Source organism: Protopterus annectens, chromosome 1.part1 (assembly GCF_019279795.1).
Source record: "Protopterus annectens isolate FY-2018-M chromosome 1.part1, PAN1.0, whole genome shotgun sequence".
NCBI lineage: Eukaryota > Metazoa > Chordata > Ceratodontiformes > Protopteridae > Protopterus > Protopterus annectens.
This window is the reverse complement of record NC_056726.1, coordinates 110,757,425-110,784,009: the sequence shown is the minus strand read 5'-3', so window position 1 is coordinate 110,784,009 and position 26,585 is coordinate 110,757,425. Positions and strand designations below refer to the sequence as shown.

Genomic DNA, 26,585 nt, shown 5'->3' with positions numbered 1-26,585 from the left:
AGGGGGTCCGCAAACCCAAGGTGACAGGGATACACTCCCCGGGAAACCTTTTCAGCACTCCTGAGAGGAGGCCCGACTGTCCTGCTCTGGAGGCAGTCGGGGGTCGCTTAGCTTTGTACCCTCAGGCCTGGCAAAATCTTACATCAGACAGTTGGGTAAAAAGCGTTGTTACCAGAGGCTACAAAATTCCCTTTCTATTGCCCCCAATTCCACAGAAAAGACTCCCAGATGTGCCGCCCTATCTGCGAGGCCCTGCAGCTACAGAAATTTCAAAGCTGCTAGAAAAAAGTCATCCAACCAGTCCCAGCGGACCAAAGAGGATTCGGAACTTACTCAAGGTTCTTTTTAGTTCCAAAAAAGACAGGGGACTGGAGGCCAATTCTGGACCTAAGCAAACTCAATACCTTCATCAAGAAAGAAAAGTTCCGAATGGTCACGCTTCAATCGATCCTTCCATTTTTACAGAAGGACGACTGGATGTGCTCAATAGATCTAAAGGACGTGTACTACCACATCAAAATGGCCAGGGCGTCCAGGGATCACTTGCGCTTCCGGCTGGGAGCCAGTCACTTTCAGTTTCGAGCCCTGCCCTTTGGTCTGACCTCAGCCCCCAGGGTCTTCACCAAATGTATGGCAGTGGTAGCGTCTCACTTGAGACGCCTCGGATTCCAGGTGTTTCCGTATCTGGACGACTGGCTCCTTTCTGCCACCACCGGCGTCGACTGATTCAGGCCAGGGATTACACACTACAACTTTGTGTTCATCTCGAATTTCCGTAAATTTGAAAAATCTTTACTACAGCCATCACAGCATATCTCATTCATAGGAGCAGAATTGGATACGCATTGCTTAATTCTAAGGCTTCCCCCAGAAAGGCTAGCCTCCCTACAAAACCATATATCTCTTCTTCTTTCATCCAGAAAATCCCCAGCGAAACTGGTTCTGAAGGTTTTGGGTCTCATGGCAGCTTCTCTCATTGCGATACCCTTGGGAAGACTGCACATGAGAGTTCTTCAATGGCTACTGTTTGCACAATGGTCGTTCCAAAAGTTACCCCTGACACACGAAATCTACATCACAAACATATGCAAATCGCACCTGGCTTGGTGGCTTTGGACTTGCAATCTCTCCAGCGGAAGACCATTTGTGCTACCCACTCCAACAGCAACGGTGACCACGGATGCTTCCCTGATAGGGTGGGGGGGGCATCTTTCAGGGACAGACAGTCCAAGGCGAATGGACCAATTTGGAATACAATCTGCATATCAATGTTCTGGAGTTGAGGGCAGTGTTTCTAGCATTGCAACACTTTGCTCCCCTTCTTCCTCTAGGGACAATTGCAGTCCAGACGGACAACATGTCTGTAGTCTGGTACATAAGCAAGCAAGGGGGAACCAAGTCTTACCAACTATGCAGAGAGGCCATGAGAATCTGGCAATGGGCGGAGTCCACGGGTCGCTTTCTGATAGCAACGCACATCCCGGGGTTATCCAACGTCATAGCAGACAGGTTGAGCAGAGCCATCCTGTTACCTCATGAGTGGTCCCTCAAACAGTCAGTTGCGAAGGAGATTTTTCGCAAGTGGGGCCAGCCTTCCTGCGATCTGTTTGCGTCTCCAATGAACGCCAAATGCAGAAGCTATTTTGCCCTGTTACCCCCTCCGGGGGAAGTCCCAAGGGACGCTCTGGTTCACGATTGGCCCCCGGGTCTCCTGTACGCTTTTCCTCCTGTTCCCCTGATTTCAAAATTTCTACAGAAAGCCAGCAACCTGCAAAGGACAATTATCCTCATTGCCCCATTCTGGCCTCGTCAAATATGGTTTCCCTTTCTTCTAGCACACCAAATGCGGGAACCCTGGATCCTGGACCCAGAGCTGGATCTACTGACCCACTCGTCAGGGGCTCTCCACCCGTCGCTTCTCTCCCTCAAACTAGCAGCTTGGCTGCTCCGCTTCCCTTCTTAGCCAGGTCTGATCTTCTATCTCCTGCAGTTCAAAATATCCTGGTGGCTTCTCATAAAGCATCCACTACAAGGATTTACACCAGTAAATGGAAGCGTTTTGTGCACTGGGCAACTACACAACAATTGGATCCCTTAGTAGCTCCTCTGAATAAGGTCTTGGAGTTTTTGACCGAATTGTTCCACCAAGGGGCTTCTCCTGCCACTTTGAGAGTGCAATTAGCTGCCTATCGAATTTTCATGTGGGAGAAAGTGGGGCTCCTATTATGGCTCACAGACTTTGTAAGGCCTTTCTAAAAGGATCTTTCCATATTAGACCACCAGTTAGAACTCCTACTTCACCTTGGAACTTGAACCTTCTTTTGTCACAGCTGATACTACCACCTTTTGAACCAGCCTCTTCCTGTCCTTTGAAGTTTTTGTCATGGAAGACCCTTTTTCTGGTGGCTATCACATCGGCCAGGCGGGTATCGGAGCTTCAGGCTCTTTCAGTTCAACATCCTTATTTAATTTTTCACCCTGACAGAGTTTCTCTTCGCACTAATCCATCCTTTCTTCCCAAAGTTTGCTCTGTTAATAATATTAATCAATCCATTGAACTGCCCACATTTTTCAAGAACCACTCCAATAAATTGGAATATATGTTACACAAGTTAGATGTTCATAGACAACTCAGATTTTACTTGGACAGAACAAAGGATCACAGGAAAACAGACCAGCTCTTTGTGGCCTTCTCAGACACCAAGATGGGTATGGCAGTTACAAAACGAACCCTGTCCAAATGGCTTTCTGACTGTATTATTTTTGTCTATACTGCCTCTGAGCAAACTTTACCTGTCAAGCCCAAAGGGCACTCTACAAGATCAGTATCTACATTCCTGGCTCATGCAGCTCGCCTACCGTTAGACACTATTTGTGCGGCTGCCACTTGGTCTAAACCACATACCTTCATTTCTCATTACAAAGTGGACAGGATTTCTAGGGACAGGGCAACCTTTGGTTCCACTGTGCTCCGGAACGTTCTCCCCTGAGTTCCTCAGGAACACGGAGCTAGGGACGCTACCCAGGTGTAAGAACAAACGGCGAGATTGAACACTCTCACATATAGAAGTTATGTCCTTACCATAACGTTCCATGTGGAGTGTTCATCTCGCCTTTGTTCTTACATTCCCACCCTCCCACCCTCAGGAAGAACGTCCAGTTTAGGCGCCTGGTTTGTTTCTCCTGCTTCTGCCTTGAGCAGTTGTTGTACTATGTAAATAGGTTTTTCTTGTTTGGTATGAAAGTGTTATGCTCTCTTCTGTTCTCTGCTGGTTTGCTTGCAAACTAGATCTGAGGTAAAGGCAGAGGGGGATTGTGGGAGTTAGGTTGGTCTCGAGCTTCTTCTCGATGCAGAGCTTTGTCAAGCGGCCGACACGGAGCCGAGGATCGGCTCCGAACCCAGGTGTAAGAACAAAGGCGAGATGAACACTCCACATGGAACGTTATGGTAAGGACATAACTTCTATTTTCATGCCGTTCAATAACTTCTTACACAAACAGTGCAAATGCCACAGAATAGACTTTCAAAAGTGCTTTTTACTGCTGCTTCTGTATAGAATGGTTAAACTGCATTTTTTTGTGAAGCCTGAATTGTACTACTTTGACTCATCTCCCATCCCCCTTCACACCTAACTTCCCTAGCTGTCAAGTGCTAAGGGTAATTTGAGCTGTTACCTGCTGTGATTGACAGCAGGAGACTTGACACATGTATTGTTTCCTTGTTTTAGCCTTTACTTCCTGTATGGATAAGGGAAGGACCAGGGAGCTGTGACATCGCAGCATGGGTGGGTTTTTAGGACAGTCATGGTGATGTCAGTTTGTGAGGGCAACTGGCTAGAAAACTACTGTATTCAGTGGACTTGATGACATCAGTGAATTGGAGACTGCAGCAAGAGTGGGATAAAAGTTTTTTTGAAAGTGAAACCACTACAGTACGGTAAGGTACTGTTCTAGTGAAGAGAAACAGTCACTTTAAAATATCTTCAATGCTGTGCTGTTTATTCATAGCAGGGACAAATAAATAGGGAGAAAAAGAACAGAGAAGTTGAGCATTTAATAATAGAATAATAGAATCCCATTGTTGTCCTTTAAAAACACCTTAACCAGGAATCAGCATGATGATAAGACTGTCTGTTTGCAATAGGCATTCATTTTTTTCTGCGCCATAGAGGTCCTATTTCAGGAACCAGAGGGCAGGAGAAAAGATGCAAGTCAGAGAGTTCTTTCTTGGCAATACACCTGTATGTGCAGAGGGAGAGGGAATTTCTAATGGAAATCATCCAAGAGCAAAGGCAGACCGCATAATTAGGCCTTCCTTTCCCCCTTTACCGAGAGACCCTATCAGCAATCCTGAAGGTTTGCCCAACTGCTGCTTTCTGGAGGCAGTCCAAGGGATGCTCATCTCTGCACCCCCAAGCATGGCTAAAATTAACACGAGAGAAACGGGTGCAAAACATAATTTCCAGAGGCTATTCCATTCACTTTACTTGTCCTTCTATAAAGAAGGTGATTGCAGATGTCCCACCTGTCAATGGGAATCAACAGCACTGGAAATTTCAAAGCTGTTAGAAAAAAAAGTCATCCAGCTGGTCCCCAAAGACCAGCTAGGATCCAGAGTCTACTGAAGGTTATTTTTAGTTCCAAAGAAAACCTCTGAATATTCATTCAGAAAGCCAAATAGTGCAAAACCAAAGTAATCTTCATTGCCCTCTTTTGGGCGTAAGAAACATGGTTCCTCTTCCTGTGGCCTCTACTAGTACATGGACCACTGGATCAATATCCACACTTACTTTCTCATGCATCTGAACTGCTTCCACCAGATCAGGCCACCATAAAACTAACCAGTTGATTTCTCTAATTTTGACTGTAGCCAGAGATTCCAGGCTTCCCATTAATTTTGTTGATATAATAGCCTCCCAAAAACCTATGACAAAGAAGATCTACAACAGTAAATGGAAAAGATTTTCATTCTGGATGAAGGCCAAAGGCCTGAACCCTTTCTGTGCTCCAGTTTTATTGATCTTGGAATTTTTAGCCAACCTCTTTCAACAAGGATCTACCTATTCTACCATCAAAGTTCAGATGGCAGTGATTTGCAATTTTCATACTGGACAAAAATGATACTTCTGTGGCTTCCTTAAAAATTTCAAAAGCTTTTCGTAGAGGACCTTTTCTGCTGCGTCTCCCATTAGGGATCCAGTACCTCCATGGGGTGCAGGATTACTAGTATCCTGCAGGCTCGAACTCATCCTCCCTTTTAACCTATAGCTACTGCAGATGTTAAAATTTTGAACTGAAAAAAAATTTCTTAGTCACTACCACCTTAGCAAGGTGAATTTCTGAGTTACAGGAATTCTCATTTAAGCCTCCATACTTAGTTTGGAGAAAGACCCAATCCTTATGGAAAACTAATGTATCCCTCTTCCCAAAAGTGGCATCCTTAACTAACTTAAATCAATTCATAGAGTTACCTTTGTTTTTAAACTTTGGGGAATGCATTCTGTGCATGCTAGATGTGCATCGCCAACTCTCCAGCATTTTATTGCCTACTCTAATGCTAGACTTGGAAAAGCTGTTATGAAAGTTACTCTCTCCAGATGGCTGTCAAATTGCATCTCCTTTGTCTGTGCATCATTGGGTTTGCAATTAGAGTAGAAGCCTAAGTCTCATTCAACCAGAGCAGTGACTACCTCAACAGCCTTATCTAAGAGACTTCGATTGATAAACATCTGTGCAGCAGTGACCTGGTCCATTGTGCATACCTTTGTTACTCACTGTAAGCTAGATGTACACTCCAGATCTTGCTCTTCTTTTGGCTCCACCATCCTCATAAATGTCCTTCCTTGATATCACCCTGTAAGACAGCTTTGGAATATGTCCCATATGTTGAATTGGATGAAAATAAACAACATTGGGTACGAAAAGTTTGTACTTAACATAATGATAGATTCATGTTGTCTCATTTTCATCTGGTTTAACCTCACATTCCTCCATCCCCTTCCAAATTATTTTGTATGGATAGCTTTGAGATGGTTGGGTGACTGTCCCTCTACACCCTATCTGTGACAAATATTGTCTGTGACAAGTACTGTTGCAGTATGTTAACAATTTCATCTGGTCCATTTCTGTTTTATGCAATTGAATTTTACAGGTTGTAGGTCACATTAAAGGTGGGAAAAGTTTTGAAATGATTTATTGTGGTCTCATTTTTTTATATCGCAGAAACCTGGCATTTTAACAGGGATGTGTACACTTTTTATATCCACTGTATGCGTGCACGTGTGTGTGTATGTATGCGTGTTCCTTGCATATCATCGAATGTCAGTTTGGTCAGCGAGTGCTAGAGGTGGTGTTTTAAATTGAACTACAGATAACCAGTCAAAATGTGAGTGCTTTGTCGAGACAGGTTAGTAGGGTTTGGAGAGTGTGAGTGTGTTTGTGAGTTAGGGTTATGGTCAGGGATGGGTGTTTTATCTTTGTTTGGTAGTTTGTGTATTTTAGGACTAGAGTCAGGATTAAATGAGCTAGATGGCTAGATGTAGTGTTTTAGTGTATGTTTGTGCATCAGAGTACATCTTGTGTAGTGGCAGTGTTAAGGGAAGTTTTTTTTTTTTTTTTTTTTTTTTTTTTTAGGTAAGGTGTGTAGGGTTAAGACCAGCACCAATTACTAATACTGTATTCACGCCGTCTCCACACTATCTGCATTTCCTAAGACTTGAATGTGTAATGGCAGATGAGCAGAGCGGGTACAGATCAAACAACTCTGAATGGAAGCTGGATCTCATTGTTTTTCAAAGCTTAAGGCAAATATGGGTATATCCTGTGATTGGCGTGTTCACATCGGAGAACTACTAGCAGCTGAAGAAATTTATTTTTGTAATGGAAAGAAACATGGGCAGTATACACGTTTTCTGCCCTTTGCAGTAGGGAACTTTTGTGGCTCTTCTCTCTACTTCCCTTGATCCATAAAACATTACAGAAGGCAAGTAAGGAAAAACTTGTATTACTGACCTTGGTTTGCAATATCAACTTTGTTTTTCTAAGGTGGTCCAGCAGACAACGGAAAGACCACTGCTTTTACTGTAGATATGCAACTTCCTTTCTCATGAGAAAGTATCATTGATATAACCAGACTCTAATATCTTCAAGTTAGCAGAGTAAACGCGGTCAGCCTGATAAGCTTTTGAAGACCAGCCCTCAGAATGGGAGCCATGGTGTACCATGTGATCATATTTATCTAATGGAAGAAGTTCTCCTTATAGTGCCACTATAGGTGTATTTTACTGGCAAAAACACCAGAACCAGAAGTATTATTGCAGTATCTGGGTTTTGTTATGTCTCTGTTAATGTTAAGGTACACCTTTCAGCCATTGCAGTATACTTCCTGTCGACCTTCCCCATCCACTCTTGGCTGCAATGAAAAAAAATATGGTGCATCTCGCATCTACTTGGAAACCAGTACTACACCCAGTGAAGAGTACAGTTGTGTACATTTACCATAGATGTAGATGTTCGAGTGTGTTCACTGTTGCATTCCTATCTTGTGGTATTTCTTGCCGTGGAAGCCCTTAGCCAACCTGACTACCAGAGAATGTTCTCTTTCTCCTGAAGCCGGTGGATGCCATGTCCGACGTCACTACAGCTAGATATAGAGAGAGTCAGTTGGCACCATGACCTCAGTACTTTCTTGCCCCAACAGGTGGGAGCCCCCCAGCATGTCCTTAGGGTCAGGGACCTAAGGAAATAGACTGCAGAATAAGTGTCAAGGAGGCAGGAGCAACCTTGACTGAGAATGAAAATGACCAGGCTTATCCCATAGGCACGAGAGGGAGGAGGGAGGGAAGGAATACTGCAATAGTGAATACACTTGAACATCTACATTTATGGTAAGTGCACACTCTACTATGTTCATGTTTCACTGTTGCAGTCCTAACTTGTGGAATGACTCCCAAACCTGAAAGGAGAGTGGGTGGAAGAACTAAGGAGAAGAAAGGATGCCGAGCAAAATGGCAATGGCAAACTTTCCCTTTTTTCGCCTAGGGAGATCAACTTCAGCTCGACTAGCAGATGACATGCTATGCGAAGGCCCAAACAACTCCCTAAAATGTTCAGCTAAAATCTCAGCCCTGTGCTTGATAGTCCTGCCATTAAAGCAAGTACAGAACTGACCATTAAGAACATCATGTTCTGGACCCAAACAGCCATACAAAAAGAATGAATGTCCCTGTGTGGTATCTGATTGTCACAGCGAAGACAGTTTTTAACTTTCTCTGACATTAGTCAAAAACACATGAGAAGTTCCCCATGGGGTATTTTGCTTTAGATGTCTTCTTTCTTTGGTGCGGACATATTGACGCACTGACTAGCGCACTGCATTGGGCTGACATGGCAAGAAAGAACTGAGGTCATGGTGCCAGCCGACACCCTTTTTATCAAGATGCAGTGACATCGGACAAGGCATCAGCCAGCTTCATGAAGAGAAAAGTCTCTGGTAGTCAGGCTGGCCAAGGGCTTCCATGGCAGGAAATCCCACAAGTTAGGACTTCTATAGTGAAACACGAAGAAATCTTAATTTTCTGATAGAGGAATTTGCCAAAGCTCACTTTGAGATCAGTGTCTTGGTGGTAGTTAATAGCCTTATATTACTGAAATCTCCTGTTTCCTGACTGCTACTTCAGCCATTGAGACTGCTGAACTTGAGTTCATTAATTTATTTATTTAGTTAATCAGTTGGTTAGTTATTGCTTGCATTTATTTTCTGGAATTGTCTGGCTGGGCAATGCAGAACCTCTTTTCAGCAGCCAGCCCAGAGAGAAAAGCTGCTGTACAGAAAATAAACATTTATACAGTATATTATGTTTGAGTTAACATGGTAATTAGGCAAAATATGTACCATGTCAAATACTACATACTCATTTTTCGCAATGAACATATCTTACAGTGGGACAAAACCAACCAGTCAATAAATATCCAAAGACGTTTTCAATATTTGATAGCTCCAAAGTAGTAGTGCTTTTATCTTTTGATGGTAGATGGGTATGGCAGTGTTTGTTTAGGAAGTAAACCTGAAAGTTAGTTAAGGGGAAGATGTAATTATAATAGACTAGTCATGAGTGATGGTAAGAAGGAGCGAGGGGTATGTAAACAAAGTATAGATAGAGTAGTAGTTAGTCAGCTAGTTGGGACTGAGCATTGACATTATGGGAGGTGAGCACTGAGGTTTCTTTTAAACCTAACCTTATTGTCTTTTCCCCAAGTGGGGCTGGGCATGGTGTTCTATGTCTTGGAGGTATAATTGCAGTAAAGAGCATGCCCTGATTAGTTCTGGGATTTAGATTGCTGAGCCAGTGAGCCTTCATAAACAGCCATTGTACTGTTTCATAGTGACAGGGCAAGACCTGGAACACTTTTTTTATGCTTAAGGAAGTATTCATCTTGGGTCCTCAGTCTAGTCATACAGTTGTCTGTTTTCTATCCCAGTCCCCAAAACAACAGAAAAAGAGTATTACACTTGCTGGATTTACCTAGGCAGCATAGTTACAGAGTGAAAACAAAGGCTGTCAGTCTGACTTGCTCTTTGTATCCTTCATACAGTCAACGCAGCATAGACCAAACTCTAGACAAATGCAGTCTAGATAACTAATCAGTTGTTACTTTGTTGTGTGAGAAAACTGAAAAAGAAAGGCCTGGTTGAAAGTGGGAGAATTCACTGTTAGTGCTGTAGCCAGCATAGCAGCCTACTTAGAAAGGTATCACTGTGTGAAGCAGTGACCAGGACCACTGTGTGCATCTTTGCCAAGCATTCCAAGCTGGACCCTCGGTTCATGCGCAAGGTAGGATTAGCTACTGCATTGAAGCTCAGTGATTCAGACATCTCCCCCTCAGTTTGAGGGTCTGCAGTTCAGAGTGTGTGTGTGTGTAGATATAGATATATATGTGCGCTCACACTCACACACATGCAGTATTTACCTATAAGCTTGCGGCCTGTGTTGCATCTGAAAAAGGTCCATATTGAGCAGTTCACTTAACCAGTTTTCAAATTAAAAAAATAAAATTAGAATTGTACACATCTGTGGGATTCTCAGGCTATTAGTCTTTAGGACATCAGAAGGACCACTGTATTAGTCTTTAGGACATCAGAAGGACCATTGTATCTTAAAGCCTTCTGTTAGCCGGCGATGCATAGGCTGAACAACAGGAACATTAATTGACCTTGCAGCGGCATACTTAAAGTAGACTTTGTGCAAAAAAACTGAAAGCAGCTCTGTTGTGTTGCATTTATGTCAAAGGTTTTCCGGCTTTTCTTAATGGTGCCGTTAAAGCTTTGGATGACGCACTGAAAGGTCATATGACCATCTGGAGCTAATTACCATGGATTAAGAATCATAATGCAGCAGCTATCCTACTATTTGAACATGTGTTGTTATGGTATTGTTATGATGTGTGCTTATGCAACTGTGCTTGTAAATGAATAAAATCTGTATTGTAAATGCAAGGAGGTAAGAATATTTTAATTCTGAAAATAATATATAGAGAAAACTTAATGTCAGGCATCATCTCAAAGGCACAGGATAGTGTAGCTGGGTATATGTTAATGATTAAATCGTTGAAATCTCTTCAGATTTTGGATTTGTAAATAACAAAATGTATATAAAATATTGTACTTTTGTTTGTCCTTAATTGTCAGGGATTGGTTGTACAACTTCATCTACAAGTACTATGTTTGAGTTATGGCCCTAGACATTTTGTACATGCATGTTTTGAATGAAAGAATTCTTGTTATGTTTTGCTTAGAGAGTTCTCACAAAGCCCTACACTGTAGCTTTTCTTGTATTCTGGGACTCTAGATATAGCTTATTTGAACTGTGCTTTGTTTTATGTTAGTCTCCTTTGAAAAGGGTATGTCTGACACTTCATGTTTCATTGACTAGTGTGATGTTCATGTTGTTTCTTTGGAATAAAGTCCTTTGAAGAGATTTACTGTAAATATACAGTTTATATATTTTTCGGATCTGTTAACCATCCTACCCTCTGTGAATCTCTCCTCCACTCTGTGTTTGTGAGCCAGTCATGGGAGCCGTCATACATAAAGCCATCATTGGGGTTTGTTTATATGAGCCTTGACTACCCCCTAATTACACACATGCCTAGTTTTACAGTACTCCAGGGGACTGGACATGCATTGTTTGTGTCCTGGGCCAGGCTTTCCCTCACTCCAGCAAGGGATGTAAACCAGCATGATTGTCCTGGCCCCCTATCTGAATGCAGCTGCCTCTGTCTTAAGCTTACATACCTTACCTGCTGTTTGCTTCTACATATTGTGTACCTTACTCTCGCACCTGGGAGACGAGTGGGCACTAGCCTTTCATTCTTCTTTTGATATAATTGGGTCTTCCAATGCCAGGGCCGCTAATCAAACTCTGGTCAACTGGTTCATAGTCAGAGCTATATCCCACTAAACCATAGAACCAGAAACCCAATTTGATATTTTGGTTTTTTGGTAACACACAGGTGAAACTCATATCGGGCAGGAAGGGAATTGTATGCGTAGTATTTTTTGTTTCTTTTTACCTTAATGCCTTGTTGGCAGTAAGGCACAGAATAGCCTTGTACTTACTTGCTGGATGTTACATTTTAAAAACTGAAACCACAAATTTTTTTTCATAGAACCATTCCCAAGAACGTTTGTCAGAGACAGCGGAGTTGAGAAAACAGGTTAATCAGCATAGTTACCGTACAAGAGCTGCTGTTGAAGAAACGGTTAAACAGAATGAAACAGTGGAAGAAAATAGCTCTTCTGAGGTAAGTAGCAGTTTCTGTGCATGCCTTTTGGTAAGCTAATAATGTGATGCTCTTTTATATAACTTTAAAGCGTTGGTGGCCTTCTCATTGGTAGCACTAAACCAATTTGAAACATTACCCTTTTAGGTTGCCCCTTTTGATTTAGTTCATTCTTAACCATAAGATGAGCATAGGAAAAAAGTTGATTGTTTTTTTGTGGATTTCTCTGCAGGTACTGACATTCTGAGAAACTTACTGCTAGTTACACTTACAGCTGTCTCTGAAGCAGAATGCATTATGACCTCTTGCAGGCATATGCAGGTTGTTTTTGTGCAGTGTTGTCCCACACTGGCACATTCCTAAGTGATCAGAATCTGACTTTTGGACAGCAGGCCCTTTGTTAGATTAATAAGGCATTGTCTTTCTGGAGTAATAAAGGGCTCTGCCTCATGATACGTCTTCTCTGTTAGTTGCACTTTGCCATCTTTGTTGATACAGGGGTTAAACAGTGATAATGTGCTCTCTCAGTGATCTATTTATAGTGCCATATAGAAGAACCAACTGCATTGGTTGCTAAATGCTGCTTCTGTGCTCTCTGCCCATTACTGGAATATTTGTTGTATTTTGATGCTGTTTTGATATGGATTTGAATTATTCTTCGTTTGAGATGTATGTTCTTGTCAGATATTCAGTATGTTATAGTAAGCAGAACCATTGCTTGTCATTATTACTTATCCTTAACAGGCATTTCCCAGTTTAGACATCCTGTAAAAAATCTGTGTCTGAGTTTTGACTGACAAGTAGAAGACATTTTCTTCTGGTTTAAGGTTGGAAAAATATATTTCAAGTCCCAAAGTATAGGGTCTGCCCCCACACCTACTCTTGCACACTCCCAGAACTGGACCAAGAATGTATTTTAGATCTTTCTCAGTTACAGGGTTACTTGAGCAAGGCTCATGACCTTTGCAGATGGAATATTTTGTCAACCTGTTTAGCTCCAGGAGGCATGCCCAAGACTGAAGGCAAGCAATTGTCATCTGTCACAGAAACTTAGTAGGTATTGGTTTATGGGAACAAATCACATTTCCCATAATTGGTTTGCTGCTTGAAGTTATTTATTGCTTATTTCGGATGTGTGCATGACAAATCTTTGCATAACACCTGGTGGCCCTTTTTGCAGACATTTATAGAGCACTTTGGCTATCTTTGGGACAGCTGTTTTACTAGACATTGTCATGACAAGTCCATTATGTTGAATCGTGATGCTTGATGCATCTGTGTTCATTTGAATACTGTGTAGGACTTTGATCAGTCGTCCACCTCATCCCATTAAAGTACTGATTTGCAGTTGCTTACTGTTGTATAGATTTTGGAAGCCCTTGAACATTTTGTACTAAATAGTTTCTCACTCTTCTGTCTCCCACTTGTTATGGTTTACATGTTATTTACATGCAACTCCTCTTGGTTTTTAATTTAGGTATAAACTTTAATGTCTACAGTATTATGAAGCTTTGCTTGTTTCTTGTTTCGTTGATTGTTCCTAGTTCTAAACGTAGCAAAATTAGGACCTTGCTTCACAGACCTTTCTTGATATGTCTTTGATTGATTTGCTGTCTCCACCAAAGTCTTGTAATTTGAAGAGTCACCAGTAAGGGGCACCTTAATTGACATGTGCTTTGGAATTACAAGCCAGCAACATATGAGCATGCAAATCTCTCAAGTCCATCTGTTTTCTTACTGCTTTCATGGTTTGAATTTATGATATTCTCTCTCGTCACTTCTGTGTTTGCATGATTAAGCACCACTTTAATAAGTTTCTCTGTGGTCATCATATTCCCTATTCATCTATTCATCCCAGAAATATCTCAAAATTTCTTTGGAAGAAGCGTATAGAACTTCAGCTTATTCCCTAATGGAGCCATTCTTTAAGGATTTGGTTAGAGCAATGTGGAGGCATCCCAAATCTACCCCTTGATCTCTGTGAAGTTGTTAGCCCTTCTCAAGCTGGCAGTTGAGTAAGGAGAGCATTTGTCCAGCCATCCAAATGCTGATTGCTGAAGGGTTTGCGTCTGACTCTTTTTTGATGCTGAAAAGATGGCTAGTTTGTACCTCATGCTTGATCTGTAGGACTTCAACCAACACATCCATTATGACTCATTTCAGATGGGCACTCTTGTAGGGCTCATGCCTTTGCTTCATCCAGGTGTCTTAATGGTGTCACTTGACATTATATGTTTCTTTTGACACTGTAACAGTTGAGGTCCACACAGGGCATCTTACAGAGTCCTGTAAAACTAGCTAACTATAATAACTCATGAAAACCAACTTAACTACATTATTAACTCATGATAAATAGTAATCAAACTGCAATGATTCAGATAGGGTTTTATTTCTAACATTCAGACACACTCCTATTACCTCAACCAGAGGTCTTTTGGAGATTAAGTAAAACACACAGCAGGTAAAATAAATAAAAGTGTCAGTTAATCAGTTAACCAAACAATTAATAATTACCTAAGTAATGAATGAAAGATAAAATTTAAAAAATAAAACCATTTATAATACAGACTTCTATTCTAATTCTTGGCTCAAGCCGTAAGGCTTTACATTATTAAATTTTAAATAAAAAAATGTATGTTTCTTCCTTATTTTAATAAGAAGTCAAGTGGATTGACCCAGTATTATTATTATTACTTAACACTTGCTGTAAAACACCACACTTAGAGTGATACATCTTTATAATGCAACATTTAAAAATATTCTGCTACAAGGTGTCTTATCTCATTTAGGGGAGATCTGATATGATCCTGAATTCTAACCTTAAAGCTTATTTTGATCTCATCAGTATAACAAAAGTACAATGAAATCAGGTAATATTTTAATAACCATAGTAATAGATTAGAAAAATATCCAGCTGTTAGAAATCCAAAGGAAGTCTTTGATACTGGTAGACAAAATAAATGCAGGCATTTGACATCGTAAGACAATGTAGCTTGTCTAAATCTGCTGTTATGATGCAATTATCAGATGTTCATGGAGGCGTAAGATAGTAAAAACACTGAATTACAAGCAGAAAACTAAAATAATACGCACAAGTCGCAGCCTACTAAGGAACTAATTCTTCTAGCTTTTATAGTAAGTGTATATAATGATTTAATGCCTTTAACTTTCTAGAACCTGTTAAATATTAAAGTATTGTCAGTTCGTTTACATAAAGCAGTGTCATATTTTAGAATATCATTTTATGTGGAACTTATGTGCGCTGTCTGTTGCTAAGCAGATGGAATCCATGATTTGTTCCTGCATCAGCTGTTCTTACTTTCCCTTGTCATGTGCATCTTAGTAGGCAGACAGTTTAGTAAGTGATGTTCTTCATTGAATGTGCAGTCTCCCTTTCTCTCTCTTATCAATTTAGAAATGCATTCCTTTAACATTCCTTGATCAGCAGACACTATTTCTGCATGGTACTTTCAATTGCCGTCTCCAGTGAGACTGGAGGAATGGACCCAAGCCACCAGTATTTCAAACCACAGTGGCAGGAATAAGATAAAGCAGCTGGTATGCACCCCCCACTTCTATCCTGGGGGAAGGTTTGGGGAAGCCCAGTATCTGCCACCTCTGGAGACTTAGGTTCATAGGTTCATACTAGGCTATCTGCCCTAGGGCATTTATAAGCCTAGCCAGAATGTGTTTGGCTTTCGCCACCCATTTTAAATTTATTTTGCTATGCCCTTTTTCGAGGTTAGTATACTGTGCCTCTGTCTAACAGTGACACAGAAGTGATACCCGGGGTAAACCTACGATCTCCCATCCACTCATCAAGATTCCTCTTGAAGAGAGTCAATGAGGGACTCTGCCTAACCTGGACTGGGATTTTATTCTAGAGTGAAGGGAGCCTCTGGGTTATGAATCTGTCCCACCAGCATGTCCTATTTATTTCAGTGCTGAGGTTCAAGTCTCTCGAGCGCGTAGCTCGATGGGATTTGGATTTTCTGAGGTGCAGCATGTCCATTAATTCTGGGTTGGATATGGCTTTATACGTCAGGCACAGATCGCCTCTGAACAGGCGGTATGCCACTGAGTAGAGCTGGAGTTTCTTTAACCGGGCAGCATATGGCATCTGTTTGAGCCCTTTGATCCTCTTGGTGAGGTACTTTTGGGGTCTTTCCAGTTGCTGCAGATGTCTGGTAAGGTACATCCCAAAAGGGGCATTGTACTCAATTATGGGCCTGATGAGGGATGAGTAAAGAGGCACGATGACCTCCCTGATCTAGATGTGAATCCCTTCATGATTAGGTGGGCTATATAAAATGTTTTTCTAACCACTTTGGCCACGTGGTTGTCAAATGAGAGATTGCTATCAACTTGGGTCCCCAGGTCCCTAATTATTTCTTCTGTACTTAATGGATTACCACCTATGTGGTAATTTGTGGGCACTTTGTTTTTGCCAAAGGGGATGACTATTCACTTTTTGGCATTTAGCTTGAGGCCATGGCTCTGGCACCAGTTGTCTGTTTCTATGAGGCCCTTTTGGAGGATGCTTGTGTCGGCTGGAGAGCGAACTTGGTCAGCCACAGTCCTTCCGTGTTGGCCTGTACCTCCGAGAAATATACCGAACAAGAGAGGTCCCAGGACTGAGCCTTGTGGGACACCACTTGTAACTGGTTTGGAGTCTGACATGGCTCCAGCAATTCTAACCATATGGGTTCTGTCCTTGAGCCAGTTTGCAATCCATCTAGTGACATAGGAGTTTATATTTAAGCTGGTGAGCTTATGTATAATGCCCGAGTGGGGTATTGTATCGAAGGCTTTTGCGAGGTCCAGGTAGGCTGTGTGGACCTCCTTCCCCTCGTCAATGGCCTTGGTGACTGTTTCAAAGAAATCAACCAGGTTTAAGAGGCAGGATCTGCCCTTAAAGCCGAACGGGGTAGGATCCAGTGTCTGTAGGTCCCCAATATCTTTATTTATGAGGTCCATGATGATCCTTTCCATAGCTTTGCAGACCAAGCTAGTCAGGCTTATGGGGCGATAGTTTCCAGGATCCGTTGAGGCACCACCTTTATGGAGAGGGACCACTGTTGCTGTACGCCACTCTTTGGGCACATATCCTGTAGTAAGGCTGAGATTGAACAGTAGTTTTATGTTTGGGTTTAGCTCTTCTTGGAGTTCATGTAGGACGCAGCCCGGGACACCGTCTGGTCCCATTGATGCTGTGTTTTTTGCTTTGGAGAGGGCGGCTCTTACCTGAGCATCTGAGTTGTCAGGGGGGCAGCACTCTGCTGGGATAGATGTTTGGCTTTTGGTGGGGAGTTTGCGCTGAACCTGTCAGCTACGATGTTGGCAATGTCTGTGGGTTCAGTGTATTTTTTGTCATTTTGGACTAATTCTGAGCATATCTGGGACTTACCACCCAGGTTCCTAACATAACTAAAGAAAGCCTTGTGATTATCCTTAGTGTCCTGTGCAATTTTTCTCTCGAAGCTGGCCTTAGACAATTTTATGAGTGCCCGTAGTTTTTTGCTAATACTGATCAGTGATGCCTTTTCTTTGGGATTTTGCTCTATCATTTAGTAGCTTCCTCCTTCTATTGTATAGTTTGTTTATGGCTGGGGTCCACCAGACAGGACGTCTGCCTTTGGAGGATTGGGTCTTGGTTTTATTAGGGATCGCATGATCCATGCATTCCTGAAGGTGTTCATAGAATGCGTTTATAAAGGATTCTGCGGTCTGGGCCGTATTTTCCACAGGCCCGGGGGCTTTGAAGGATTCCACCTCGGTTTTGAGGAGTGTGAAATTTGCTTTAGAGAAGTTTTTCACTGTGGTTTTCTGGGCAGGGAGTGGGATCGGGATGTGAATATCCAGTGAGATTAGTTTATGGTCTGATCTTACCAGTGAGGGATACACTTCTGGTCTAGAGCATAGAGTCCCCATGTTGGTGATGATCAGGTCCAGTATGTTTTCCCCTCTTGTGGGAGTGGTAACAAGTTGTTCCATAGCATCTGAGTTTATAAATTCTAGGAACCTTTGGGCTAGGGTGTTGGAGCTAGAGTAATGCTCCCAGTCTATGTTTGGGTAGTTGAAGTCGCCCAATATAATGGTGTTTGGAGAGACCTTCATATTTTCCAGTGTTCTCAGGAAGGCCAAGTGGGGTTCCTGGGTTTGGGTGGGTGGTCTATAGCAGGCTATAAACTGGAAGGCAGTTTTACCCACTGTTAGTTGCACATGGATAGTCTCTGATGCTTCGTGCTTTGCCACCAACCTGGAGGTGTGGGTATCTTTGATGAATATCGATACTCCCCCTCCTTTTGTGGTTCGGTCCAAGTTTTGGGGCCGAAAAGCATGGTATGAGGTATAACCTGGTAGTGCTGGGGTGCTCTCGGGAGCCCTGAACCAGGTTTCTGTTACTGCACAGATATCGATGTTCTCCATGCTAAGGAGAGTTTCAAGTGCATGCATCTTGAGGTTTAGACTTCTGGCGTTGAGTAGCATTACTCTTAGTTTCTTATCCCTTGTGATACCTATGGAGGTGGGTTTGTCTTTTGAGCCTTGCCTAAAAAGGCACTATGGGGTAGCAAGAGCCTTTGCCAATATCCGAAAGCCCAGGGGTGACAGGTGCAAGCCGTCCCTAGCGAAGCATCGTGGCTTGTCGAGCATATCATCCCAAGCTGACAGGCATTGGATCCCCTTTGAATGACACCAGTACTTAAGCCAGTTGTTGAAATTGATCATCTTATCTTCATATTGTGGCATCATTCTTGGTGAGGGTAAGATGCTACTCAAGGTCAGGGTCATACCGGCCTGGGCTACATGCTCAGAGAGCTCCTTTATGTCTCTTTTCATGTAGTCCAGGGAGGTACGTGTCAGGTCATTCACACCAGCATGGACAATGACTGAGTCATATTTGTACTTGCCTTGGAGTGACCTGAGTGCTTGTGTTATGTGGCGGGTCCTAGCGCCCGACAGGCTGCTCACCGTGACCCTCTCCTTGTTCAGACTGGTGAGCGGGACGTCAGTGTGCCTGACGATTGAGTCACCTATTACAAGTGTATCAGGTGTGTTTAGTCTTAAGGGCTGTGACTGTTCGGCACACTGGTTTGTGAGATATGTGTTGCACGTGTTTTGTTTTGGGGTAGCGGTTGCTTGGGTGTCTGCTTTGGAGGTCTCTGCTGCTTAGGCAGATCTTTATTTAGAGCCTCCAAGTATGTTTTTGTGTGATTGTGTTTGGTTTGCTGTCGTGGTAGGTCTATGTGAGACTGGAATTGTAGTGAGTGTGGTTTCCTTCTCCTCCTGACTGGTTATGCCAGTACTGAGTTGAGAGAACTTAGCCTACAGTTTGGCTATATGGTTGCATCTCTCACATGTGTTGGAATTTGTTGGGAGGAGGAGAGGGTTGTCTGTGTACATGAGGCAGTTGTAACATTGCCTCAAGATTCCCAGATTCACCAGCTGGACTGGAGAGGAGATTGACAACTGACCTTTTGACATGCTAGAATAATACTGGGAATTCCTTAATAATTGAAAACAAGGGCCATTGGGGAGTGAGGGTGTAGTGCTTTTAATTTTTAGTGCTGACTTATATAATTGCTTTAGTGAGCAAGTGCCAGGTAACTTAAGTGCAATGTGTTACAGGTAACTTAAATGCAAAAACGACAAACAGTAACTTTCTTTCAAGTGAAACAAGGAAATAAGTACAGTAAGCAATGCAGATATCACTAGTGATCCACAGAAGCTGAGAAGCACGTATTAGGTGGAATTAGCATTCCAGGAAATAACAAGCAAACAAACAACAAGCATATAAACAAAGCTAGATTCAGCAGGCCTGGATCTAGTCTATGCTACAGCAAACAAGGTGTACCAATTTCAGTAAGATACAGTTCAAATATTCAGGCACTATAAACCTTTAACCAGAAATTCCCAGCTCAGAAGGGCAGAGTCCAGCCTCTTCTCCCACAAGAGTGCAGACCACGAACCTTCTTAATGTAAAATAACTGGCCTGAAGCCCAAGTGCTTAAACCAGAACTAATGCACTTTAAGAATAACAGACACTGGGCTCTCAATCAGCAGTTCCCAACTTAGAAGGATGAAAGCTACCTGTCTTGCCACTACAGTGCATGCCACAAACCTTCCTAATGTAAAACAACTGGTCTGAAGCCCAAATGCTTAATCCAAAAGACTTAGAATGATAGCTACACTTTAATCAAGTTACTACCAAGCAGTAATAAATACAATTGAATACTTTAGAGAAGAGAATGCCTGGATTAGTGCTCAAGTTACACAAACAAAGCTAGATCCAGCAGGCCCGAATCCAGTCTGCCACAGCAAACAAGGCGCACCAACTTCAGTAAGAAGCAGTTCAGATATGCATGCACTATAAGCCTTTAACCAGAAATTCCCAGCTCAGAAGGGCAGATTCCAGCCTCTCCTCCCACAAGAGTGCAGACCACGAACCCTCTTAATGTAAAATAACTGGCCTGAAAGCCCAAGTGCTTAAACCAGAATTAATACACTTTTAGAATAACAGACACTGAGCCCTCAATCATCAGTTCCCAACCTAGAAGGATGCAAGCTACCTGTTCTGACACTACAGTGCAGACCACAAACCCTCTCAGTGCAAAATAACTGGTCCGAAGCCCAAGTGTTTAAACAAGAAAGGCTTAGAATGAGTTACACCAAGCAGTAATAAATACAACTGAGTACTTTTAAGATGATGACACAAGTAAAATAAAGTAGGTAGAAACACAAGTACAGTAAAAGCAGATGAAATTTTTTTTTTTTTTTTCCTGAACAAGTGCTGAGATCAAAGAAACAGATTTGAGTGCTGAAACTAGAAAAACGAAGCTAGAAGGCTTCCCTCCAACACAGAAGGGCTTGGGGGCACAGAAGCCTACAAATAGTCTATACCACTTAACAGGAAAGGCAGGAAACAAGCTTAAATTTTTTTTTCTGTTTCCCAGATGCTCTCTTTGTACACAGTAGGAGTGCCTGAAATCAGAATATGATCTCACTGCACTCAGTTGAGTGAGCAAATGAGATGGGCCCAGAAGGAGTATTCAAACACAAATTTACAAGAGGGGCAGGCAGTTTCAAGGCCACTACGATTAACACCAAAACAAAAACAGGGAGGGTGGGTGGCACTAACTGAAGAGCAGAGTCAAAACTTCCAGTTCAGTTAATATTCCTGCAACACAGTTAAAATCAATTTAAATACTGTATTTTTTTTTTTTAAAAGTGCAGATAAAGGTACTTAAATTCTCTTATACGTCCAGTTGAATACAGCAAGTTCTTAGCCGGCCAAAGCTGAGGTTTTTAAGCAGAAAATATTTCACACTGTACCACTTAAATAGGCAAGGACAGGAAATCAAAGAATGTGGCTACCCCCACACCTGTAATTACTAGCAAATAACAAAATTCAGCAAACACTGACTAACTTCCAGTTCAGTTAATATTCCTGCAACACAGTTAAAATCAATTTAAATACTGTATGTTTTTGAAAAAAAAAGTGCAGATAAAGGTACTTAAATTCTCTTATACGTCCAGTTGAATACAGCAAGTTCTTAGCCGGCCAAAGCTGAGGTTTTTAAGCAGAAAATATTTCACACTGTACCAGCCTGGTCTGCAAAGCAATGGAAATAATCATTATGGAACTCATAAACAGAGACATAGGGAACCTACAGACACTTGACCCCACCCAGTTCGGCTTTGTAAAGGGCAGATCCTGCCTTTTGAACCTGGTTGACTTTTTCGAAACAGTCACTAGAGCCATTGATGAGGGCAAAGCAGTCCATACAGCCTACCTGGACTTGGCTAACGCCTTCGACACAATACCCCACTCAGGCATCATAGATAAGCTCAACAGCTTAAACGTAAACCCTTATGTCACTAGATGGGTTGCAAACTGGCTAAAGGACAGAACCCATAAAGTTAAAATCGCTGGAGCAATGTCAGACTCAAAGCCAGTCACAAGTGGTGTCCCACAGGGATCTGTCGTGGGACCCCTCTTGTTCGGCATTTATTTCTCAGATGTTAAAGCAAACATGGGAGGGCTGTGGCTGACAAAGTTCGCAGATGACTGCAAACTAGGCGCCATAGTCGATACACCAGCGGACACATACATCCTACAAAAAGGCCTCACAGAAACGGACTACTGGTGCCGGAGTCTCGGCCTTAAACTAAATGCCAAAAAATGTATAGTCATCCCCTTTGGGAAAAACAAAGTACCCACAAATTATCACATAGACAGCAACTCACTGAGTACGGAAAAAGTAATCAGAGACCTAGGGACCCAAATCGACAGCGACCTCTCATTTGACACCCACGTTGCCAAAGTGGTCAGAAAAACATTCTACCTTGCACACTTCATCATGAAGGGATTCACATCCAGATCCAAGGATGTCATTGTACCCCTATACTCCTCCCTCATCAGACCCATGATTGAGTACAATGCCCCATTTGATATGTACCTCACCCGGCATTTGCAACAGCTGGAGAGACCACAAAAGTACCTCACCAAGAGGATCAAGGGTCTCCAACATATGTCTTATTCTGCCAGACTAAAGAAACTTCAGCTCTATTCAGTAGCATACCGCCTGCTCAGATGTGATCTCTGCCTGACGTACAAGGCCATGTCCAATCAGGATCTGATGGACATGCTCCACCTCAAAAAATCCAAATCCATCAGGACCATGAGAGCTAAAGACTTAAATCTTGGCACAAGTTTAAATAGGACATGCTGGAGGGATAGATTCATAACCCAGAGGCTTCCCATGCTTTGGAACAAGATCCCAGTTCGTATTAGGCAGAGCCCCTCACTGACTCTCTTCAAGAGAAATCTTGATGAGTGGATGGGAGATCGTAAGTTTACCCCAGGGGTCACATCTTTGTCACTGCTAGACAGGGGAACAGTAAACTAATTCTATTATATAAGGGGACCTTCATTGTGTCACTATTAGACAGAGGCACAGTATTGTAAATTTATTCTGTACATTTTTTGTACCATTTCATGGGGTGGCAAAAGCCACATCACTATGGCTAGGCTTACAAATGCCCCAGGGCAGATAGCCTAGTACTATACTATGAAACTATGAAACCACTTAAATAGGCAAGGACAGGAAATCGAAGAATGTGGCTACCCCACACCTGTAATTACTAGCAAATAACAAAATTCAGCAAACACTGACTAACTTCCAGTTCAGTTAATATTCCTGCAACACAGTTAAAATTAATTTAAATACTGTATTTTTGAAAAAAAATGCAGATAAAGGTACTTAAATTCTCTTATACGTCCAGTTGAATACAGCAAGTTCTTAGCCGGCCAAAGCTGAGGTTTTTAAGCAGAAAATATTTCACACTGTACCACTTAAATAGGCAAGGACAGGAAATCAAAGAATGTGGCTACCCCCACACCTGTAATTACTAGCAAATAACAAAATTCAGCAAACACTGACTAACTTCCAGTTCAGTTAATATTCCTGCAACACAGTTAAAATCAATTTAACTACTGTATTTTTTGAAAAAAAAAAGTGCAGATAAAGGTACTTATTTATTTTATTTTATTTTACATTTGTTGACCGGGCTAGTCTGGCTGGATACATGTCCATTTTCAGCAGAGACCCGAGGAGAAAAGCTCCACTATATACTAGAAGGTAACATAAAAATAGTACAATGGGATGCAAAATTATAAGCATGATAAGAAAATTAGTCCAATGTAGTATAGTAATGATACTAAAGCAAATTGACAATAGCTATAATTAGCAAAAGTTAAACAAAACTATAATTAGCAAACTTAACAAAGCTATAGCTATAACATAGAGAGATGATTTATGTTTGCAAATTCTTTGCTGTAGTAGGAATAGTACAGCCATAAGAGAAAGAAAGTAGTAAATTACATAAGAGTCTTTAGGTATTTGCAGTATTCACAATTGTTATAATCGTTTTGTGCCAGGGCAATATGTTAAGAGGCAGATTAGCATAGCTGGGAGCAACCTATAAATTTGGGGGGGATAACAGGTTGCAGAGGTAAAGTAGTATCCAAGTGGATAGTAGATAGTTGCAGAAGAGTGGTAGTATTAGTGATAGGGACAAGCATAGAGGTAAATGGAGAGAAATGAGAAGAGGGTTGGATGCTCAGGTCAGTCAGGGTTTGAGCAGGGGCATAGCCAGTGAGACACAAAATAGTTCCTCAGTTGTTTCCTGAAAAGTTGAGAAGAGCCTAGAGAGGTCAGTTCTATGGGAAGTTTATTCCAGTATGAGCCAATGGCGTTTGTAAATAAGGAGTCACCAGCTTTGTTGTGTGTTTTGAGAGTGGCAACTAGTAGTTTGTTGGCTGAACGAAGGGAAGTAAGATTCCTGTAAGGGACAACAAGGTTATTTAGTATGGGTGTATTAGAAGGGTAGTAGAGGATTTTATAGGTGATAACTAATTGATGTAGGAGAATAAGATTTTGGAGTTCGAGCCAGTCAAGCTTTTTGAGGTTAACACAATGATGGGTGTGAAATGGGGAACCTGTGGCAAACCTGGCAATGCTATGATAGGCCATGGCAAGTTTCTGAAGGTTAGATTTTGAAAGGTTTATAAAGGATGGGGAGGCATACAATAGTGTGGAGATGAGATGAGTTTGGGCTAGAGACACCCTCGTAGATGCTGTTAGAAAGGGCTTAAGTCTATAAAGAGCACCAATCTTTTTATTAACAGCTTTGATGGTTAGGTCAGTGTGGTAATCAAAGTTTAGTTGATTATCTTTTGTGACGCCTAGTAGTTTAGTGGAACAGTCAGGTGTAATGATAGTGCCATTGTCAGACATAATTGAAAAGGAGAGAGGGGGGGGGTTAAGGGTAGGAGAGAAAAGTAATAGTTTGTTTTTTTGGGATTAAGGAGGAGACAGATATCTTGGAACCATTTTTCTACTGCTGTAAAGACTTGTTGGGTAGAAGAATGAAGTTCGGCTGGGGAAGCAGCTGAACAGATGAGAGTTGAATCGTCTGCGTATTGAATACATGTGGAGGTGGGAAGAGAGGTAGACAGGTTATTTATAAATATGGAGAAGAGAAGGGGTCCTAAGATGGATCCTTGAGGGACACCGATAGTGACTGGGAGCAGAGAGGAAAGATGGCTGTCCCAGAGGACTGCTTGTTGTCTATCTTTCAAGTAGGAGTCAAACCAGTGCAATGCCAAAGGTTCAAGAGAGAGACCTTTCAAAGTGTCTAGCAGAAGGTGATGGTTCACCATATCAGAGGCTTTAGAGAGGTCAAGAAATAAAGCAGAGGAGAAGAGATTGTTATTGCGATTTTTGTTGATAGTGTCTGAAAAGGAGAGAAGAGCAGTGGAGGTGCTATGGAAAGGTCTAAAACCATGTTGGGAGTCAGAAAGTAGGTTACTATGTAAAAGATGATGTAGAAATTGTTGGTGTATACAACGTTCCATAAGTTTAGATAGAGGTGATAATAAGGCTATAGGACAGAAGTTGGAAAGTTCATTAGTGTTTCCTCCTTTATGCAGAGGAATGATATGGGAGACTTTCCATAGGGAAGGAATAGTGGATTCAGTTATTGTTCTATTAATTAAGATGGAGACTGGGTATGCTACTTCAGCTGCTGCAAGCTGCAGATATTCAGCTGGTAGTAGGTCGGCTGAAGGAGTGCATGGTTTTAGTTTTGAGAGTAATTTGTGTATATAGGTTGTGGAGACTGTACTAAATGTTAGAGTGGGGGTGTTATTTTGAGGAGAGGTCATTTTGAGGGAAGTGTGGGGAATCATGGTCTTTGCTAGAGAGGTGACTGTTTCAGTGAAGAAGGTGTTGAATGTACAGGCTATTAAGTTGGGTGGAGTTTGCACTAAGCTAGCTGGAGTAGGTGTTTTGGTATTGCCTGGATGGAGCAGTTTATTGATTCCTGACCAGAATTTTTTGGGGTTATGATTTTGATTTTGTTGGTGTTGAAGATAATAATTTTTTTTATCAAGATAGGTAAGTTTTTTTGTAGTGTTTCTAAGGTATTTGAAGTTTTGGTGGTCAGTTGGGTTTTTAGTAGTTTTCCATTTTGTCCATTGTTTATTTCTTAAATGCATCATTTGCTTGGTATCTTTAGAAAGCCATGGGGCGGCTTTGGATCCTGTTCTAATTATGCGAGAGGGGGCGTGATGCTCAAGGATTTGGAGGAATGTGTTGTTAAAATGGGCAACTGCTTCATCAAGTGGCAGGTGTTTTAGAGTTGACCAGTTATACAGTTTGAGTTCATTGAGGAAGCTAGGAAGGTTAAAGTTTTTTTTGTTACGTATAATACGATAGTTGGGCTGATTTAAATTGTTGTTTTTTTGTTTGGTGATGTAGGTGAGAAGATGGTCGCTGATATTGTCAGGAAGTATACCAGTTTTATAAGAAGTACTTAAATTCTCTTATTCGTCCAGTTGAATACAGCAAGTTCTTAGCCGGCCAAAGCTGAGATTTTTAAGCCTTGGGATCCTCTCAGGTTTTAGGGAATTGTGGTGGTGTCTCTTGACACCATGGCAGTAGTCCGCCCCTAAGGTGGGAATTTGACAGGCTGCTGTAAGGGTGATTAACTCCAGCTCTGAACACCCAAATCTCTCAGTGGGATGCCCAGGGGATACAAGTAAGTTACCAGTGAGACTGACTTCCAAAGGAGTTGGAGACCTAGCTAGGAGTACCCCGACAGAGCAGGATCTGGGGTTGGCATGGAAGCTGGTAGAACAGTCAGATGGCTGTATGGCACAGGAATGTGATAGATAATTTAAAAAATATATAGTAAATAATGCATTCATTTGTATATTCAATTATCTCTACTATTAGCTT

At 41.9% G+C, this 26,585-nt stretch overlaps 1 protein-coding gene across 1 annotated transcript in view; it reads left to right on the top strand.

Moving 5' to 3' along the window:
- Nucleotides 1-26,585, top strand: part of LOC122814218 (pleckstrin homology domain interacting protein) — a 2,625,611-nt gene that overhangs the window by 1,319,703 nt on the left and 1,279,323 nt on the right. The window contains 1 exon segment of the mRNA XM_044086823.1: nucleotides 11,668-11,802. Coding sequence (XP_043942758.1) covers nucleotides 11,668-11,802 — 135 coding nt within the window.